At 45.0% G+C, this 22,775-nt stretch overlaps 1 protein-coding gene across 1 annotated transcript in view; it reads left to right on the forward strand.

Moving 5' to 3' along the window:
- The window catches only part of LOC143765019 (uncharacterized), a 76,586-nt gene that overhangs the window by 39,181 nt on the left and 14,630 nt on the right, over positions 1–22,775 (forward strand). Inside the window, exons 6-10 of the mRNA XM_077251237.1 lie at positions 4,659–4,808; positions 4,938–5,117; positions 6,412–6,535; positions 6,619–6,710; positions 6,909–6,999. Of these exons, the coding sequence (XP_077107352.1) occupies positions 4,659–4,808; positions 4,938–5,117; positions 6,412–6,535; positions 6,619–6,710; positions 6,909–6,999 (637 nt within the window). The remainder of the gene's footprint in view (positions 1–4,658; positions 4,809–4,937; positions 5,118–6,411; positions 6,536–6,618; positions 6,711–6,908; positions 7,000–22,775) is intronic.

Raw genomic sequence — 22,775 nt, forward strand, 5'->3', positions numbered from 1 at the left:
TAGACATGTGGGAAATGTTACTTATTAAGTATTTTGTGTGACATATGTCTGTGATTTAAGGGCATAAAAATTCAAAGTTGGAAAATTGCAAAATTTTCTAAATTTTCGCCAAATTTCCGTTTTTTTCACAAATAAACGCAAGTTATATAGAATAAATTTTACCACTAACATGAAGTACAATATGTCACGAGAAAACAATGTCAGAATCGCCAAGATCCGTCAAAGCGTTCCAGAGTTATAGCCTCATAAAGGGACAGTGGTCAGAATTGTAAAAATTGGCCCGGTCATTAACGTGCAAACCACCCTCGGGGCTTAAGGGGTTTACATTGTACACTCGGGTGCATGCATTCGCCCGTGTTTGCTTGTGCATGCGTATTTTCGCGGTGCGCGGCTGAAACACCATGTTAGAATTTTTTGGTGTCAAATTTCCGCCGTCATACGCATGCGGACGCTTGCAGAAGGAGTGCGTCAAAAAACACATTACAGTCTATGAGAACGCAAGGACATGCGTTGCTTGCGTTTGGACAAGGGTCTATATACAGAAATCCCATGAGCCACGCCCATTGGGCGTGGCTTGTGTCAAGGAAATTCTCCTTGAAAATTTTTTTTCATTACAAACGCATGCGCATAAACAACGCGAACGCATGCAAAAACGTGTGCAAACGTTGTGTTTTTTTATCCATCATGCTTAAGTTCATGTGGATAAAAAATGCAGCGTTATGCGTTTGCATGCGTTTGCGGTTGTGTACGAAACGCTGAATTTAGCCTTAGCCCTGTATCTAATCTTGGCATGTGTTACTCTAAGCATATCTAATCGCAACATGTGAGATACTCCATGTACCTGACCCCAGCTTATGATAAAGCGAGCAGCACCAATTAATAGAATCGGTGCTGCCAGCTGTCACCGGTGACAGTCTACTTGTCAGCATCACTTTGCAGTCACCAACAAAATGGCTCCTCACTGTGATCCTAAACCTCATCCTCACTTATCTTTTTACTAACACCCAGAAGGGGAAGAGAGGAGACATCACACACATGTGACCAGACCCCACCCACATTTACTGCTGTCGTAATGTGGGCAAGTTGTACACTAGGTTTTCATGACAAATTTCAGCAGCTGCTCCCCCCTAGTGTTAAAATGGAAATACCAAACATTTTGACATTATTTTTCTTATTTTACTTAATTAAAAACAAATATTTTTTTTAATTAAAACAATAATGCTATGCATTTTTTCAATTGTTGAAAAAAAAATTTTTTTTGGCACCTTCCCTTTAAGGCTAAGTTCACACGTTGCAGAATTGACGCGGAAATTTCCGCGGCAATTCTGCGCCTCCTGCCGCGGGTATATCGCATGCAGAATTAGCATGCATATACCCGCAGAAAACTAGCGTTTTGCAAGCATAATTAGCTTGCAGAATGCTAGAGTTTTCCAAGCGATCTGTAGCATCGCTTTGAAAACTGACTGACAGGTTGGTCACACTTGTCAAACATAGTGTTTGACAAGTGTGACCAACTTTTTACTATAGATGCAGCCTATGCAGCATCTATAGTAAAAGATCGAATGTTTAAAAATAATAAAAAAAATAAAAAACATGGTTATACTCACCTGCAGACCTCAGCGGCGTCCGTTCCTATAGCTGGTGTGCGGTGAAGGGCCTGCGATGACGTCGCGGCTTGTGATTGGTCGCGTGAGTCACATGAGCGGTCACGCGACCAATCACAAGACAGTGACGTCATCACAGGTCCTGAACCACACCACCTATAGGAACGGAAGAGAGATCATGCACCGGAGAGGCGGGAACACTTCGGGGGACATCAGAGGGTGAGTATAGGACTATTTTTTATTTTAATTCTTTTTTTTTGACCAATTATATGGTGCCCAGTCTGTGGAGGAGAGTCTCCTCTCCTCCACCCTGGGTACCAACCGCACATGATCTGCTTGCTTCCCGCATGGTGTGAACAGCCCCGTGCGGTAAGTAAGCAGATCAATTCACTCCTATGGGTGCAGAATCGCCGCGATTCCGCAATTTTAATGAACATGCTGCGTTTTTTTCTGGAATGCGATTCCGCTCAGGAAAAAAATGCAGCATGTGCACAAAAAATGCGGAATGCATTCTATTACATAGGATGCTTAATGTTAGCGTTTTTTTCGCGGTTTTATAGCGTTTTTATAGCGAAAAAACGCGAAAAAAACGCGAAAAATATGCTACGTGTGCACACAGCCTAAATGTTATGGAACTTTGTCCTGGGTGAGGAAAAGGTTTAATTAAAAGGGGTTAATTTAGGGAAGATTTCTTATCTTAGACAAATAGGATTTAAGCAAACAATTGTCTATAGAGAGGAAGCTACAGTCTGGCTGTGTGCACACGTAGCATATTTTTCGCGTTTTTTTCGCGTTTTTTCGCTATAAAACCGCGAAAAAAACGCTATCATTAAGCATCCTATGTAATAGAATGCATTCCGCATTTTTTGTGCACATGCTGCATTTTTTTCCTGAGCGGAATCGCATTCCAGAAAAAAATGCAGCATGTTCATTAAAATTGCGGAATCGCGGCGATTCTGCACCCATAGGAGTTCATTGATCTGCTTACTTCCCGCACGGGGCTGTGCACACAATGCGGGAAGTAAGCAGATCAAGTGCGGTTGGTACCCAGGGTGGAGGAGAGGAGACTCTCCTCCACGGACTGGGCACCATATAATTGGTAAAAAATAAAAGAATTAAAATAAAAAATAGCGATATACTCACCCTCGATGTCCCCCGCAGTCTTACGGCCTCTCTGCTGCACGCTGCCGCCTCGGTTCCTATAGCTGCTGGGCGGTGAAGGACCTGCGATGACGTCACGGTCTTGTGATTGGTCGCGAGACCGCATGTGACCGGTCACTTCCTGCACTGACTGAGCGCCGGCCCTAACAGCAGAGCGGTGACGTCACCGCTTTGCTGTAATTTCACTTTACGGCTGGCAGTCAGTCAGTGTGGGAAGCGGACACCGGATGCAGTGCCACAGCAAGGAGTGTGTGGTCTTCATTGAATGTACTGTATGAGAGCACTAGTGAGGAGTCTTACCGATGCACCTCAGCCAGTGAGGTCCTCACAGATCAACAGGGAGCTGAGAGTAGCTCTGAGGGGCCGAAGCGACACATCTCAGCCCGTATGGTCCCCACAGGGGATGTTAGGCCTTCCCATAATGGTTTGCTGGATTATTGTATCTTGTAACAAAAGTTATGTACTGCCACATGTAACCGGAAAGTTCCTGACTCTGAATAATGCAAAAGAAGCATTCATAAAGTGTTGTGCCTACTATCTGATGTACCATATTTTTTTGGATTATAAAACACACTTTTTTCCCTCAAATTTGATCTTATAATCCGTATATGTAGATTGAAATATTGGGAGACGAGATATCAGGAGACCTGTGCCATCCCTGCGGTGTACATCTATGTTCTGGTGCCCAAAAGAGTTACCGTATTTTCTGGTGTATAAGACGACCCCCAACTTTTCCAAATAAAATATGGAGTTTGGCATATTCTCGCCATATAACATGGGGGTCATCCTATACGCCCAGTCATCTTATACGGCGTGTGCGATCTGGATGGTTCCCATGGTCTGGAGGAGAGGAGATTCTCCTTCAGGCCCTGGGATCCATATTCATGTAAAAAAAAGAATAAAAATAAAAAATATGGGATATACTTGCCCTACGACGGCCCCCGGCTCTCAGCGGTGCAAGCGGCGGCCTCCATTCCTAAGGATGCATTGAGTGAAGGACCTTCGATGACGTCATGGTCACGTGAGAGTCTCCTCTCCTCCAGACCCTGGGAACCATCCAGGACCGCTACCTGCACACACCGTACTCGGCGTATAAGACGGCTCCCAACTTTTGAGATGATTTTCAGGGGTTAAAAAGTCGGAAAATACGGTAATTATTTTTAAAATAATGTTTAGGGTGTTAAAAGCTAAAATGTGTCTACTGATTTTTTTTTTATTTTTTTTTTCCTTTTCCAAGAATTGTTGGTGCCAATTTTCTTTTGAAACATTTTAATATCTGCTTTTTCTCGTGTTTTTCCTGTAATATAGGAAAGCCTAAGGCCAGAAATAAACCCCATAAAACACTGTACATGGAGACTTTGGTATCAGATAATTTCTGTCCTCGATGTTTGTGGAAACAAATAATCTTTTATAAAAGCCTCAAACTTCTGTGTGTGAATCAGACATGAGATTTAACGTGATAGAAGATTACAGTGCCGGGAAGATGGGAAACATTCATATAGACGGCAGGTAGTGATGGAGTCAGTGACGGACTCTGGCCAAATATGTTTCTAGAGCCATAGTAGAAGATGAAGAAGTCGTCCTGATCATGAAATAGTTATTTCTCATGTCACGTGTAATGAATATCTCCTGCAGTATTGCTAATGCCGATTCCGTTGTCGGTAAATGAGGTGTGAATTAGCGTTTTGGAAGATGAGTCTATGAAGAAACTGCTTGTTGTCTGAGGCCTAAAATATATAGGTTTTATTAGTAGATGTAAAGAATAAAAATAAAAACTGTAAAATAATAAATATCCTCATATGTTTCCACTTATTATCTCCAGTAATTGTATTATTGCACAGGATTTTATGATGTTCCATCAGCTTATCTTCTTCTCATCTTCTTCTCATTCAGGTCTCTACAATATCTGGTCCTCTCAGTGAAGATCTTTTATATAAGAGAATTTTCCTGGTTTACCCATCAAAGATAGATATGGGCAGAGACAAGATGGCGGAGAGGATATTACACCTCACCCTAGAGATCCTCTTCCGGCTTACTGGAGAGGTGAGAGATTCTGATGACATCACATTACATCATTCTTATCAATGGGAATAACAGATGGACAGAACTGGAGAGGTGAGGACTCTGGAAATGTCTGTAGTGAGATTTATTAATGTGTCTCTCCATAACCAGGATTACACAGTAGTGAAGAAGACCTCTAGTGAGCGCTGCCAGGACCCTGTATCTGAGGGATGGGGAAGACCCCTGAGCTCATTCACGGGGCCTCCACCTCACCCCCTGATACATGGGGACATCAATAACCAGAAGATTCTACAACTCCTCAACAACATGCTTGAGCTGCTGACTGGAGAGGTAAATTGAAACTTATAAAGCTAGTCACCATGGTACCACATAATACAACGGCCATCCGTACCAAAAAGTGACCACTGACCCTTAGGGCCTATCATCAAATGCATATACCAGAACAAAGAAAAAACGATGAAATAACGGTCCAACTCAAAATAAATGCAAATATAAACTTTTATTATTTACTTAAATGTGACCAAAAAGTAAGGAGGGAAAGTTTGACACTACCAGAAAAACACTGAAAGCAGCAGGAGGCGCCTGCCCAGGACCATGTCTACAAATAACAATAGGACCCAATGGATATGGCTTTGCTGAAAAAACTAAGCAAAAAATACAAAGTAAACGAAAAAATTTTTGAAAGAATAACGCAAAAACCCAGTACTTATTAGTACATAAATGTTGCGGCTAATAAACCAATAGTCAGCAACAATGCCTAGGCCATTAGTAATGCAGCGATACACAGAAGTAGCTAAAAGATCACTAGAAGAGGTGAGAGGTACCATGAGCTCAGCTAGTATACAATACTAAAGCCAAATGGTAATTACCATTAGCATAACAGCTACTAGGATCGCTGAAGTAACTCACCGCACAGTAGGACAATGGTGCCTGGGGACGCGCCTCCGCCCCTACGCGCGTTTCGGTGGGGAAACCTTCGGTGGGGAAACCCCTGACGAAGGTTTCCCCACCGAAACGCGCGTAGGGGCGGAGGCGCGTCCCCAGGCACCATTGTCCTACTGTGCGGTGAGTTACTTCAGCGATCCTAGTAGCTGTTATGCTAATGGTAATTACCATTTGGCTTTAGTATTGTATACTAGCTGAGCTCATGGTACCTCTCACCTCTTCTAGTGATCTTTTAGCTACTTCTGTGTATCGCTGCATTACTAATGGCCTAGGCATTGTTGCTGACTATTGGTTTATTAGCCGCAACATTTATGTACTAATAAGTACTGGGTTTTTGCGTTATTCTTTCAAAAATTTTTTCGTTTACTTTGTATTTTTTGCTTAGTTTTTTCAGCAAAGCCATATCCATTGGGTCCTATTGTTATTTGTAGACATGGTCCTGGGCAGGCGCCTCCTGCTGCTTTCAGTGTTTTTCTGGTAGTGTCAAACTTTCCCTCCTTACTTTTTGGTCACATTTAAGTAAATAATAAAAGTTTATATTTGCATTTATTTTGAGTTGGACCGTTATTTCATCGTTTTTTCTTTGTTCTGATTGGAGAGGTGACACACTGGGAATGCTGGGACATTATACAGTAATGCTATGAATGTATCAGGGGGATGACGATATTGTATGTGTCAGGTTCCTATAAGGTATCAGGATGTCGCTGTCTATTTCTCCATGGAGGAGTGGGAGTATTTAGAAAGACACAAAGATGTGTACAAGGACGTCATGATGGAGGTTCCTCAGTCCCTCACATCGTCAGGTAATAGACAAGACTAAGTACACATGGCCTATAATTATCTGTATGTAAAGAATGAATTCAGTCCCTGTATGTGTTTCCTCCAGATCTATCCAGTAAGAGGACAACACCAGAGAGATGTCCTTTTCTTCCACAGGACTGTAAACAAGAAGATCCCAATGTTCCTCAGGATCATCAGGTAGATGCAGAGAAAGTGTCATGAGATCTCCCATATGATGTGTAGACGGCTGTGAAGGTCTTGTGCCCAGTCTTGGTTTATCCCCCAGTATTATATGTTTTATACTTGTGTAATGAGAAGGGTGGAGATGACCGGATTAAAGCTGATCATATATGTGGCTTTTCCACATGCCTGTGACTTTTACAATATTTGTTTCAGGGTGAAGAGCTGACCCATATTAATACTACAGAGACATATTTGAGGGGCGATAAGTGGTGTAAAGAGGAGATTCCTACATATGACTACCCAGGTGAGTAGTAACCACTAAATACAGGGAAGTTACAGATCCTTCTCAGTCACCGGCTGTGTCTGCTTTATCAGTCGTGTAGTCCGGCCGTATCATAATTGCGTGATCACCATTTTGCCTCTAAAGCACAACACTCCCCTCCACCCAAAACTGTTCAAATGAATTTAGGCTTTGAAAGCTCTTTTCTATAGAACTTACAACCTGGAGGATTTACCTACCCCCTGGGATTAGGAGGCGTTGACCGTTTCCTGCCCAGATCTGTAAACTACAAAGCCAAATGACAGCGTATATAGAATGTGCTGACAAGTTAGAAAATCATTTGAAGAAAAATATTATGATGAGCCTGTAAGAGAAAGCGGAGGGTAATGATGCTGTTGGCTTCCTAGAACCCTAATATCTCTTTGGATGAATCTACCTTCTCTCCTTTCTGTGCTGCTGAATGTGCTCTTACGGTCCCTACAAGACCAGGTCCAGTCTATCTGGCCAAACTTCACTTTCATGATCGACAACATTGAATGTGCAGTGAGACCAAGAGTGAATTTCTGAACATTAACAACAGTTTCCCTTTATCCTGACTTTTCAAATTCTTTTAAAACCGACTAACTTCAAGGAGGATTGTGGTAAACTACATAAAAAAAATTACACCTGTGCCATGATATATCTCTAATTTGTGCGTGACTGATAGCTGTAATATACATTTATTCACACCTGCAGTAGATGCGTTGGCATGGCTTGAGCCCTGGTTTCATGGATTCACTCCACATCATAAATTCCATGAAGTTTTTCAATCCTAAGGAATTCAGATTACTGCACAATCTCTCCTGAAATGGAGGCACGAATACTTTATCCACTCTTCTGGTCAGGACTCATAGTAGCGCTGTAGTGTTGAAGTTCTCCCCTCATACAGGTGCTTCTCACAAAATTAGAATATCATCTGTAGTGCATCGGTAGCATCGTACGCAGTGAAGAGGCAGTGACCCACAAAGTTCAAACACAAAAGTCTCTTTAATGTGTTATCTTCACACAGAAAAAGTTCCAGTCCACACAAGTGCATATAACTACAGTGCATATTATCAGTGTTCAACTCACACCAGTTCATCTCGTCTCAGTGCCCAGTTCATAGCACTACACATCATACGTCTTTAGATTGCAGTCCCTAAACAGGCCGGACTTCCCTTGTCCAGTTTCCCTGGGCGACCACACGCCATATTAACCCCTCGTGACCCCAGCTTTTTTTCGTTTTAAGTTTTTCGCTCCCCTCCTTCCCAGAGCCATAACTTTTTTATTTTTATGTCAATATGCCCATGTGAAGGCTTATTTTTTGCGGGACAAGTTGTACTTTTGAACAGCATCATTGGTTTTTGCATGTCATGTGCTAGAAAACGGGAAAAAAATTCCAAGTGCGGTGAAATTGTAAAAAAAAGTGCAATTCCAATTGTTTTTTTGTTTGGCTTTTTTGCTACGTTCACTAAATGCTAAAACTGACCTGATACTATGATTCTCCAGGTCATTACAAGTTCATAGACACCAAACATGTCTAGGTTATTTTTTATCTAAGTGGTAAAAAAAAAATTCCAAACTTTGCTAAAAAGAAATTGCGCAATTTTCCGATACCCATAGCGTCTCCGTTTTTCGTGATCTCGGGTTGGGTGAGGGCTTATTTTTTGCATGCCGAGCTGATGTTTTTAATGATACCATTTTGGTGCAGACACGTTCTTTTGATCGCCTGTTATTGCATTTTAATGCAATGTCGCAGCAACCAAAAAAACCTAATTCTGGCATTTAAATTTTTTTTCTCGCTACGCTGTTTAGCGATCAGGTTAATCCTTTTTTTTTTTTATAGATCGGGCGATTCTGAACGCAGCGATACCAAATATGTGTATATTTGATTTTTTTATTTTAATTTGAATAGGATGAAAGGCACAACTCGATCGGCTCTGCTACATAGGAGCAATGCACAGATCGCTCCTATGTAGCTGAATTACTGCATTGCTATGAGTGTCGACCACAGGGTGGCGCTCACAACAATCTGGTATCAACAACCATAGAGGTCTTCAATAGACCTCTGGTTGTCACGCCGACGCATCGCTGACCCCCAATCATGTGACGGGGGTCAGCGATGCGCTCATTTCCGGCCCAATGGCCGGAAGCGCTAGTTAAATGCCGCTGTCAGCGCTTGACAGCGGCATTTAACTAGTTAATAGCGGCAGGTGAATCGCGATTCCACCCACTGCTATTGCGGGCACATGTCAGCTGTACAAAACAGCTGACATAGCCTGGCTTTGATGCGGGCTCACCGCCGGAGCCTGCATCAAAGCGGGGGTTTTGACCTCGGACATACTATCCCGTCCGAGGTCAGAAAGGGGTTAAAGTCCCCAAGCACAGCTTTACATGTTGCAGACACTACACGCCAGTCCTCCTCTGACTAGTTCCCGTGTGTGTCCTGCATCACTGTATCACAGTCTCTTTACTCACACAGCCGTACACAGCCAAAGATATCCTCCAGATAGCAGCCGGGCACCATATCCACCTGTTTGCAAACGTTACCCGTGCCAGTCCTCTTTCGAGCACAGGACATCCACCTTCGGGCACAGGACTGTCCACATCCGAGACCAGTACCATGGACAACTTGAATCGCTGTATATGCTGCGGGTGCCAGGCTATTCAGCTGCCCTGGGTGCTGGCCTGTGCCTCCATGCACTCAGCCAGAACACACCAGACTGACACTGACGTTGCACTTCATGCCTGACACACCCACACCCCTTACTGCAGGTATTTTAACACACAAACCAGTGGCCGTCAGCCACATGGAAAACCCCAGACCAGAAATCCGTGACTTCCATGCACACCTATGGACTTCATCTGTCTCCATGCACAACCTGGGGAGAACACAGCGACCCCTACCTGTGACACGAATCACTACCTCACATTGCAATCACAGCTACACCTGCGACTGCCATGCATACCTATAGTCTTCATATGCCTCTGTGCGCATTCTGGGGAGCACAAACAGTGCCCCCTAGCTGTAACAGGGGTCACTGCCTCACACATCAAAAAGTTAATTAATTTCAGTTCTTTAATACAAAAAGTGAAACTCTTATATAATATAGAGTCATTGCAAACAGAGTGATCTATTTCAAGTGTTTATTTTTGTTAATGTTCTTGATTATGGCTTACAGCCAATGAAAACCCAAAAGTCATTATCTAAGTAAATTAGAATACTTTATAACACCATCTTGAAAAATGATTGTAAAATCCGAAATGTTGGCCTACTGAAATGTATGTTCAGTAAATACACTCAATACTTGGTCGTGGTTCCTTATGCATCAATTACTGCATCAAAGCGGCGTAAAATGGAGACCATCAGCCTGTGGCATTTCTGAGGTGTTATGGAAGCCCAGTTTGCTTTGATAGCAGCCTTCAGCTCGTCTGCATTGTTGAGTCTGGTGTCTATAAAATTTCCTGGTAGACTGCTGCGCTGACTTTGTTATTGATAAAACCCAGTGGACCTACACCAGCAGGTGACATGGCTCCCCAAACCATCACTGATTGTGGAAACTTCACAGTAGACCTCAAGCAGCTTGAATTTGATTTTGTGTTTCTCCACCAGGGGAAGACACTGACAGCTTGAGGCCCCTGTGCGAGAAATGTGTCTGGGCCCCCCTCCTTTTATGGTGACAAAGCTACATATAGATAGATAGATATCCACACACACTTACATAATCTTTTTTTATTATGTATATTGCCGTCCCTTAAGGTACCTTCACACTAAACGATATCGCTAGCGATCCGTGACGTTGCAGCGTCCTGGCTAGCGATATCGTTTAGTTTGACACGCAGCAGCGATCAGGATCCTGCTGTGATATCGCTGGTCGTTGAACAAAGTTCAGAACTTTATTTGGTCGTCAGACCGGCGTGTATCGTCAGGTTTGACACCAAAAGCAACGATGCCAGCGATGTTTTACGCTGGTAACCAGGGTAAATATCGGGTTACTAAGCGCAGGGCCGCGCTTAGTAACCCGATGTTTACCCTGGTTACCAGTGTAAAAGTAAAAAAAAAAAACAGTACATACTCACCTGCGCGTTCCCTGCCGTCCGCTTCTTGCTTTGACTGAGCGCCGTAAAGTGAAAGTGAAAGTACAGCACAGCGGTGACGTCACCGCTCTGCTGTGAGGGCCGGCGCTCAGTCAGTGTGGGAAGCGGACGCCGGGGGACGCGCAGGTGAGTATGTAGTGTTTGTTTTTTTTACTTTTACGCTGGTAACCAGGGTAAACATCGGGTTACTAAGCGCGGCCCTGCGCTTAGCAACCCGATGTTTACCCTGGTTACCCGGGGACCTCGGCATCGTTGGTCGCTGGAGAGCGGTCTGTGTGACAGCTCTCCAGCGACCAAACAGCGACGCTGCAGCGATCAGCATCGTGGTCGCTATCGCTGCAGCGTCGCTTAATGTGAAGGTACCTTTATTACACACAGTGCCCTCTCTTATGTACATCACCGTCCCTTACATATTGGATTACTTACAGCACCCCCTGTCTTTATTAAATACCGTCCTGCCTTGTTAGATGTATAATGCAATGACGGCTGATTGAGCATGGGAAAGCATCTTTTCTAATGGAGGAGCTGATAGACTGGTCGTCCGTCTGGTCACCGGCTCCTCCATCAGCAGTCATTTTATATCTAACAAGAGAGGGGACTATGTAGTAAAAGAGGGCGCTGTGAATAACAAAAATAATAAGAATACACTATGCAAGAGACCGCAGTCTACATAACAGTTATAGGAAGCTACATAATAAGAGATGGCACCATATATAACTAGAGAGGATGGTACGTAATAAGGGACGGTGTTATACATAATACGTGAGTACACTATATACTAAGAGACTGTGCTACACATAATAAGTGAGTACACTATATACTAAGGGACTGTGCTATACATAATAAGGCTTACATCCCTGTATCCGTGTTCTGAATTTTCTGTGTGCTGCCTGCTTTTACAGACGCATTGAGCATGTCCTGTTCTGATTTTACAGATCAGAATAGAACATTCTCTGACCCTCACGGAACTCATTCTCAGAGCCGTAATTTTCATGTTTGTCTGAATGGACCTATAAAACTCTACAAGTCGATGTGCTATCTGATAAAAAAAATCCTGGAAGCACACGGACATTTCACACAAATGTGAGAATGTAGAATAAGGGATTTTACAGATAACATTATCACTCCATATCACACAGAACATATACAGAATAATATTTACATCCAGGCACTTACTGCTCACATCTCGTCTGATTAGAGCCACTTTCTCCTGTTTTTTCTCCATTTGGTCAGACCTTCATGTCGACATCTCCCAGACACGACTCGTCTTGCCACGATGATCTTCACAGCCCTGAAAACAACAAAGTCACATACATTGTATACATACATGTGGCTCCCCCCTGAATACAGATATGTACCCCACCATTAATTTACTATTAGCCACGCACCATTAAAAATACATAGTGATAAGCAGTACTGTGCCCGCCATTAACTATAATCTCTGCCGCCCAATAATATAAATAATTCAGTCTGTGACTCTCCCAAATTAACTCTAAGGCTTTGTGCACATGGAAAATATTCAAGGTTTTTGGCTATGTGCTCATGCCTGGAATGCATGCAGAATTTTCTTGACACAAACCTGAGGTTTTCCGCAGGAATTCTGCATGTGTTTTTTTTTGTGGTTTTTGCGCGGGGTTGACGCGTTTTTTGCGGATTTGACGCGTTTTTTCCCTTCACTCCAAAACAATGGGAAATCCGCAAAAAATCTGCAAAAAGAATGAACATGATGCTTCTTTTCCCGCAATGCTTTTTTTTGCGGAAAAAAACGCATCATGTGCACAAAAATTGCGTAATGCATTTTAAATGATAGGATTCATATCCAAGCGTTTTTTATGCGTTTTTATAGCGTTTTTATCGCGAAAAAACGCGCAAAAAACGCGAAAATTCCAGATCGTGTGCACATACCCTTACAGTACAAGCGAAGTGAGTGAGATCCCTGAAGTCTCATGCACATCCTGCTTATTTTTTTCTTGCAGATTTGCCGCAGATTAAAATCTGCATAATGTCAATTCTTGCAGCATATTTCACCCGTATTAATGAGTGGTGAATATTATGCAACAAAACCGTGGAAAAAATAAATGTATTTTACACAACTTTCTTTTTGTCAACACATTAGAACATACAGCAGAATTTTCTGCTGCAAATCCTGAATGTGTGCAAATAGCCTTAGTCCCTGTCCTGTGTCCCCATCATTCATTATAAGTCCTTGATATCGTCTTCTCCCACTTCCAAATTCATTATGATGCTATCAGGTACTGAGCATCCTCCCAATTTATTACCAGTCCCTGACAGCATCTTCTCCCACCTTTCAGTTCATTATGCAGGGTCCTATGCACCTTACCCCCTCTTCTCCCACTCCCCAATAAATTTTAAGTCCCCGATAGCATCCTCCCCATCACACAATTCATTGTGATGCTATCAGAGGCTTATTCTCCTCCACCACCCAATTCATTTTATATCTATATCTAACGTCCTCCTCCCCCTTTTGGTAAGTCCCTCTTCCTCCCATTCCACCCAATCCCCCACATCCCTCATTGTCCTCCCCCGCATCCCATCATTGCCCTCTCCATCACCTCCATCATTGCCTTCTACACCACCCCCATCATTGACCTCTCCACCACCCCAATCATTACCCTCTCCACCACCTCCATCATTGTTCTCCCCTCCACCCCATCACTGTCCTCTCCACCACCTCCATCATTGCCTTCTCCACCACCACCATCATTGTCCTTTCTACCACCTTCATCATTGCTACCTCCCCCACCACCCCATCATTGTCCTTTCCACCACACCCATCATTGCCGTCCACCCCCCATCATTGTCCTTTCCACCACCCCCATCATTGCCTTCTCCCCTACCACCCCCATCATTGCCCTTTTCACCACCACAATCATTGCCCTTTTCACCACCTACACAGACAACCACTCCTCCCTGCACGTTCCCCGCAGGATCTTCATCACCGACAGCTTTCTCTCTGACATAGAAGTGCGTTGAATGCTGACGTCATCCAGCCACGCTGCTGTGTCAGACTGGAAGCGCAGGCAGGAAGCACGGGACAGATCCCAACAGGTCCTCTCCGCTGGCATTTTCTCCTGTAGGCAGCGGCGACTGCAGGGATTGCTCCCTGCCCGCTGCACATGATGGCAATCTGGCCAGGGCCGGATAAACAGGCCACATTGCCCACAGTGTTAGCTGCCCTGCAGGGTCCGCCCCTGTTCTCCACTCTTTCTTCGACTCTGGCACCTTAATTTCCAAATGAAATGCAAAATTCACTTTCAACTGAAAACAACACCTTGGACCACTGAGCAACAGTCCAGTTATTTCTTTTCCTTTGCCCAGGTAAGATGCTTCTGGCGTTTACTATTGGTCATGAGTGGCTTGACCTAAGGAATGTGACACTTGAAGCCCATGTCCTGGATACGTCTGTGTGGTGGCTCTTGAAGCAATTACTCTAGCAGCAGTCCACTCCTTGTGAATATCCCCCAGATGTTTGAATTACCTTTTCTTAACAATCCTTTCAAGGCTGCGGTTATACCAGTTGCTTGTGCACCTTTTCTACCACACTTTTTCCTTCCACTCAACTTTCCATTAATATGCTTGGATACAGCACAAAACAAGCAAAGGTCTCCATTACCTCTTCCAAATGTCCAAGATCTAAATTTAAGTCACCTCAGCTCTGCACTATTATACAAAATTATCTTTAAATATCTAATATTTGTTCTTGAAACTCATCTGACAGAAAATATTGGCCTATACGATAGTTTATATTGTAAAGACCCATCGAATCCCATACTCTAATTACCCCAGAGAGGTTTCACCACTGGATACTCATTCTTTAATGATGAATCCTGTGATCATTTCAGTAGATATGTTGTCTATAATTGCAGTTTTTCACTACAGTAGTTAGTGTCCAAAATAGGCATTGCTTTGCCCATCACTCTTTAACCCCTCTACACCATGTTCCAAATTATTATGCAAATTACATTTTTCTCCGACTTTCCTAAATGGTCGATGCAAATGACAGTCAGTCTAATAAAAGTCATCACCTGTTAGAGTATACATCGAATTTTATTGAAGAAACCTCCCAATGATCTACTATATAATTGCCTAAGGTCACTTCCGTCTGTCCTTCTGTCTTTCTGTCAACGTTATTCGTTCGCTGATTGGTCTCGGCAGCTGCCTGTCATGGCTGCCGCGACCAATCAGCGACGCGCACAGTCCAGAAAAAAATGGCCGCTTACTCCCCGCACTCACTGCCCGGCGCCCGCATACACCGCTCACACAGGGTTAATGCCGGCGGTAACGGACCGCGTTATGCCGCGGGTAACGCACTCCGTTACCGCTGCTATTAACCCTGTGTGTCCCCAACTTTGTACTATTGACGCTGCCTATGCGGCATCAATAGTACAAAATGTAATGTTAAAAATAATAAATTAAAAAAAAAACCTGCTATACTTACCCTCCGCCGCCTTTCTCGCTCCTCGCCACGCTCCCCGGACCGCTCCATTACAAGCGGCAGCTTGCGGTGAGGTCCCGTCCCAGGGCTGGTGTGCGGCAAGGACCTTCCGTGACGTCACGGTCACGTGACCGCGACGTCTTCATAGGTCCTGCTCCCACCAGCCCTGGCACTTGCAATGGAACTCGGCTTCAGGAAAATGGCCGCCGCGATCTCGATCTGCGCACGCGCGGCATCCCGCGGCCATTTTCCTGAAGCCGAGCACTACAATCTGCACAGGATCCCAGGAAGAGGAGACACGGGACGCGGAGGAGCAGCGACAAGAATGGTGAGTATGATACACTACAAGGGGCCCTCGGATCGTTAGGTGAGTATGTTTATTTTTTATTTTTTGGACCTGTGACATACGTGCCTCAGTAATATACTACGTCACTGGGCAATATCCTACGTGGCTCTGCTGTATACTACAAGGCTGGGCAATATACTACGTGGCTGGGCAATATACTACAAGGCTGGGCAATATACTACGTCACTGGGCAATATACTACAAGGCTGGGCAATATACTACAAGGCTGGGCAATATACTACAAGGCTGGGCAATATACTACAAGGCTGGGCAACATACTACAAAGCTGGGCAATATACTACAAGGCTGGGCAATATACTACAAGGCTGGGCAATATACTACGTGGCTGGACAATATACTACGTGGCTGGGCAATATATTACGTGGCTGGGCAATATACTACAAGGCTGGGCAATATACTACAAGGCTGGGCAATATACTACGTGGCTGGACAATATACTACAAGGCTGGGCAATATACTACAAAGCTGTGCAATATACTACGTGGCTGCAATATACTACGTAGCTGCGCAATATCCTACGTCGCTGTGCTGTATACTATGTAGCTGGCCAATGTACTACGTGGCTGGGCAATATACTACGTGGCTGGGCAATATACTACGTGGCTGGGCATTATACTACGTAACTGGGCAATATATTGCGTCGCTGGGCAATATACTGTGTCGCTGGGCAATATACTACGTAACTGGCCAATATACTACATAACTGGCCAATATACTACGTGACTGGGCAATGTACTACGTGGCTGGGCAATATACTACGTGGCTGGGCAATATACTACGTGGCTGGGCAATATACTACGTCGCTGGGCAATATACTACGTGACTGGGCAATATACTACGTGGCTGGGCAATATACCACGTGACTGGGCAATATACTACGTAACTGGGCAATATACTACGTGGACATGCATATTCTAGAATACCCGATGCGTTAGAATCGGGCCACCATCTAGTAACAGTATAATCTCCAAAATGAATAAAAACTCAAAATGCACTGTTCCAAATTATTAGGCACAGTAGAATTTCTAAACATTTGATATGTTTGAAATAACTGAAAATGCTCATTTGTGGAATTTTCAGCATTAGGAGGTCACCTTCACTGAACAAAAAAGCTATTTAACTCCCCTTCTTTGATATCACCTTCATAATTCTTGCATCCATTGAACTTGTGAGTTTTTGGAGAGTTTTTGCTTGTATTTCTTTGCATGAAGTCAGAATAGCCTCCCAGAGCTGCTGTTTTGATGTGAACTGCCTCCCACCCTCATAGATCTTTTGCTTGATGATACTCCAAAGGTTCTTCTATAGGGTTGAGGTCAGGGGAAGATGGTGGCCACATCATGAGTTTATCTACTGTTATGCCCATAGCAGCCAATGACTCAGAGGTATTCTTTGCAGCATGAGATGGTGCATTGTCATGCATGAAGATGATTTTACTCCTGAAGGTACGTTTTTGCTTTTAATACCATGGAAGAAAGTTGTCAGTCAGAAACTCTATATACTTTGTAGAGGTCATTTTCACATCTTCAGGAATTTTTAAAGGGCCCTGCCAGCTGTTTCCACATAATTCCGGCCCAAAACCTGACTCCTCCACCTCCTTGCTGACGTCGCATCCTTGTTGGGACTTGGTGGCCATCCACCAACCATCCACTACTCCATCCATCTGGACCATCCATGGTTTCTCGACACTCATCCGTAACAAGACTGTTTGAAAATTAGTCTTCATATATGTCTGGGCCCACTGCAACCGTTCCTGCTTGTGAACACTGTTTAGGGGTGGCCGAATAGTAGGTTTATGCACCACAGCAAGCCTTTGAAGGATCCTACACCTTTGAGGTTTGAGGGACTCCAGCGGTACTGTATCAGCAGCTTCAAATAGCTGTTTGTAATGGTATTTTGGTAGCTGCTCTCTTAATCCAATGAATTTGGCAGAAACCTTTCTCATTATGCCTTTATCTGCATGAACTCTGTCTGTGCTCTGTTTGTCACAAATTTCTTCACAGTAAGAACTCTTAAGTGGTGATGAGCGAATATACTCGTTACCCGAGATTTCCCGAGCACGCTCAGGTTTCCTCCGAGTATTTTTTAGTGCTCGGAGATTGTTTTCTTCACCGCAGCTGGATGATTTACAGCTACTAGCCTGCTTGATTACATGTGGGGATTCCCTAGCAACCAGGCAACCCCCACATGTACTTAGCCTGGCTAATAGCTGTAAATCATTCAGCTGAGGTGATGAAAACTAAATCTCCGGGCACTAAAAAAATACTTGGAGGACACCCGATCGTGCTCGAGAAATCTTGAGTAATGAGTATATTTGCTCATCGCTACTCTTAATTTTTTGAAATATCTAATGTTTTCATACCTTGTCCAAGGCATTGCACTATTTAACGCTTTTCAGCAGCAGAGAGATCCTTTTTATTTCCCATATTGCTTGAACCCTGTGGCCTGCTTAATAATGTGGAACATCATTTTTAAGTAGTTTTCCTTTAATTAGAATCACCTGGAAAACTAATTATCACGTGTTTAAGATTGATTTCAGTGAACCATTGAGCCCTGAGACACAATACCATCTACGAGTTTATTTGAAAAACAAAACAATTAAATCTTTATGACACTTAAATCCAATTTGCATAATAATTTTGAACATGGTATATGTGGATCTTGACTTATGCAGAAACCTCTAGGCTTGGGTAACGGTGTTAACTGCTGTTCTGTGGTGCGAGACGGCAAAAAGAATAATCAGGTAGTTGGGTCAGAACCAGAAAACATAGAAAATACAAAAATCAAGACACGAGTAGTCAGTAAATGGACAACAAGGCTGCATCTGGCATCTTCCATCAATATGCTTCAAGCTTTAATAGAGTGTGGTGCTTTCCATTTGGCTGACGCAGGGAGAACATTACTCCAGCTGGACGGCGCACACACCTATACTGCCAGACTTGATGGTACTACAGATCCCAGGCAGCCTAGTCTTAGTGGCTAGACAGAGCCTGCGCTGCCCAAAGCTTCTGGTTCCAACGTCTCCTCCATCACCAGGGGAGAATGAATGAATAAGTTGGCTCCTGGTGAAAAAAGCAGAAGTCGCAGGAGCCGTGCACAGAGATGAGATGAGACACACCAAAAAAAAAGCCCTAGTATGATAAAATGTCAGAAAGCCAGAGCAGTAGAAATCCCCATAAAGTGACTCCATTGTGGAAATTTTAACCTTCAATGAATTGATCTATAGGAATAGTGAGTATTTAGATTCCACAGTCACTTTCTGGAAATTCACACACAATGGATGTTGGAGAGTAAAAATTGCAAGTCTGCCATTTTATTACCCAACACATATTGCCCAAACTGTGCTCCAGGAGACACACACACCATAAATTAAGTGGATTCTTCTCACTATAGTAATGGCAAATACATGGATGCTAAATGTGGTTTGGGCACACTGCAAGGCTCAGAACCAAGAGGTACCTTTGGGAGAGCAGATATTGCTGGATTGGTTTATGGAAGGCATTTTTCTTTTCAAGAGCTTTTGAGCCACTAATAATGTGGAAACCTCTGTTTATTCGGTCTCCCATGATAGCACCACGAGAGAGGGGATCCACCCTTCAGGGACAGGAAACCTACAGATACAAAAGGGCGGCACCTCTCCCACGCATCAGTTGGTTTCATGTCCCTGATGGGAACCCTTTTCCTACAGACGTACCTGTGAGAATTTATCGCTTTAGGTAGTGGGGGTTCCCTACCTCGCCCGGTGGGGGGTTCCTCGAAGCGCTACAGTGGGTGCAGGGTGGACCTCACAGTCCGTGGTTGGTGCTGGTGGAGCCGTGTCTGGAGGATTACCGACTCCTGAGGGCCAGCGCTGTAAGAAGGTAAGTATGCCTCTTACGATTCTGTGCGGTTCCCAGTGTGGCGCTGCCCAGCATGCTGCTGGGGCTGTATGTGTTCTGGGGGCGTGCTGGGTGACGAGACCAGGGCAGGCCAGGGGTTTGACTGGTTATACTTCCAGGGCGGACCCTCTGACGCGATCGGCATCCTCGGTGATGGTGCTGGGTCGCCATTGCGATGCGTCAGGGGCGGGGCCTGGGGATGCATCCCAGCTGCCGAATGGCTTCTGGCTCAGCGACATAATGGCGCTGTGGTCACGTGCAAGGTGGAGCCGTTGGGGCTGCAGACAGGGTCGAGGGCACTCAGGTCCACGTCGGTAGCCGATGTGTCGGTTACTTGTGGGGTATAGGGCGGCATATCACACTTGGGGTGTGACAATTCTGTGGAAGGAAGAGGCACCCTTGCCAGGACCTACTGACCTGGATATCGGGGGGAGGCGTGCATAAAGAAAGACACTGCACAGGCACCTGTGCTTCTGAGCCTATTTGTCATAATGGAAGTAAGTGAGCAGCAGGAGCAGGAGAACCCTGTTCAGCAGCACGGAGATACTGTTCAGAATGCCTGGCAAAAAGACCAGTGACGATATGGGTAATGGCCAGGCAAATGGTCTGTCCAGCCGCAAGAGCTCCTCCAGAGTGGATGAGTCAGCAGCGTTGGCTGAGCTGTGCCCCCCTCGTAAACTGGTACCTACTTACTGCAACACTGGTAAGTGTTCTTCGTGAATGTTCACTCTGTGATGCAGTCTTCCTCTTATTTTTCCTGTCCTGCCAGGGAAAGAAATGTACAGGATAGTCAAGACACAAGGAATGTCAGATGCCCCCTGCCAGACTCCTGTCCGAAAAGATTGTGTCAGGCCTGTGTCCAGCAGACGATGAGGCTTCACCGCAGTGGGGGAGAGCCAACAGCCAGTAGGGTAGGGTACATTACCTCATGCTTGCTGCCCCCCACAGGTAGCGGAGGAGACACCTAACTTCGCCGCATGCCTGAAGGAGATTATTAGAGCAGAAATGAGGGAGTCCATGAAGTCCCTATCCCAGGGAGAGGGTCCCAAGGGGAAGAAAGGGAAAGGACGTAAAACAAACTTTCCAGATTTAGACTCCTCTATTAACTATGTGAGAAATGAGGACTCCTCTGGTTCATCTCCTTCATCGTCCTCCTCTTTGGAAGAGGACTCCGGACACTTCTGTTTCCCACTAGACCGCGTGGACATATTAGTGAAAGCGGTCAGGGGCACTATGGGGGTAGTAGAGTCCAGGCTGGAACGTTCTGTTCAGGACATCATGTTTGGGGGACTAGATCAGAGGAAGAGCAGGTCTTTCCCCTTATATGAAAAAATCCAGTCTCTGGTACACCGGGAGTGGAAGAGGCCGGAAAAAATGGGTCTCCCTGCCTTTGGCATTTAGGCGAAGAAACCCCGTCGAGGAGCCCGCAGTAAATACTTGGGATAAAGCCCCGAAACTTGATGCGGTGGTAGCCCAAGGCATCAAAACAATCCTCACTGCCCTTTGAGGACCTGGGGACCATGAAGGACCCTCTGGATAAGAAAGCAGGCATATTCCTTAAGGCTCCCCGAGACCAGCAGTGGCATCCACTTGTACGACCAGGCCATGATGGTCTGGCTGAACCATCTAGAGACTCAGTTGAAAGGGGGAGCCTCTCGTGAGACTATACTAAGCGACTTACCGGTGATTCAGGGTGCCACGGCGTTTTTGTCTGATGCCTCAGCGGATTCAGTTAAGATGGCAGCTAGAACAGCGGGCCTCTCTAATGCAGTTCGGAAGGCATTATGGCTAAAGTGTTGGCTGGGGGATATTCAGGCAAGGTCCAGACTTTGTTCCATTCCATGCGAAGAAGAGTACCTCTTTGGACTGGTCCTGGATGAGCTTCTGGAGAAGGCAGGGGATGATAAAAATAAATTCCCCAGCTTGTTGATCCCTTCCTACCAGCGTCCCTTCAGTAGAAGAAGGTTTAATCGTAGGAAGCCTTCCAGGGACCAAGCCAGGTGGGATGAGGGGAAGAAAAGAGGTACGGGGTTCATGTTTGGAGGCTCATTGCGAGAGTGTAAGAAACCATCCCAATGACTGGCGGCCCCCATGTAGACTGTCTGCCTTCTACCCAACCTGGTCCCGGATTACCAATAGTGACTGGGTGCATAGTCTAATATCATCAGGGCTGAGGTCATAAGGAGGTCCTGGTGGAGGTTCCGGGGTCAGAGAGGGGTAGAGGATTCTACTCCCCCCTCTTTCTGGTTCGGAAACTGGATGGCTCCTTTAGGACTAACTTAATCTAAGAGCTCTAAATGAGTTCTTGGTGGTGCGCCCCTTCAAGATGGAATCGATTGGCTCTGCAATAAAACTAATTTTTTTTAAACTGTATTATGGTGGTGTTGGATCTAAAAGATGCATACTACCACGTGCCTATTCACACAGATCATCAGCGGTTCTTCAAGGTGGCCGTAGTCATGGGGGAGGCAGTTAGACATTTCCAGTTTAGAGCTCGCCTCTCGTGTTTTTACAAAGTTAGTTGCCGAGGTCTTGGCTCATCTGCCTGAAACCAACGTCCTGATTATTCCCTACCTGGGCGACTTTCTTATTGTAAGCAGGTCAACAGATCATTGCTTAGATCAGGTAGAGAGGACGATGTCCACTCTGGAGCGCTTGGGGTGGCTACTGAACATTAAAAAATCTCAGCTACAACCCTTAAAGGTGCAGCAGTTTCTGGGGCTCATTCTGGACTCCGAGAGGCAGGAGTGTCATCTACCGCCTGATAAGTTGATTCACCTTCGGCCCCAAGTTTTGAGAGCATCAAACAATCCCACCATGTCCCTTAGGCGGGCTATGTCCCTGTTAGGTTCATTAACCTCCTGCATCCTGGCGGTCCGGTGGGCGCAGTTTCATGCAAGAACCTTACAATGGGACGTATTAGAGGGTACCTGTAGGGACTGCTGACCTTGTACCCGGCTTCTATTCGTACCCTGAGGTGGTGGTT

This window comes from Ranitomeya variabilis, chromosome 4 (assembly GCF_051348905.1).
Source record: "Ranitomeya variabilis isolate aRanVar5 chromosome 4, aRanVar5.hap1, whole genome shotgun sequence".
NCBI lineage: Eukaryota > Metazoa > Chordata > Amphibia > Anura > Dendrobatidae > Ranitomeya > Ranitomeya variabilis.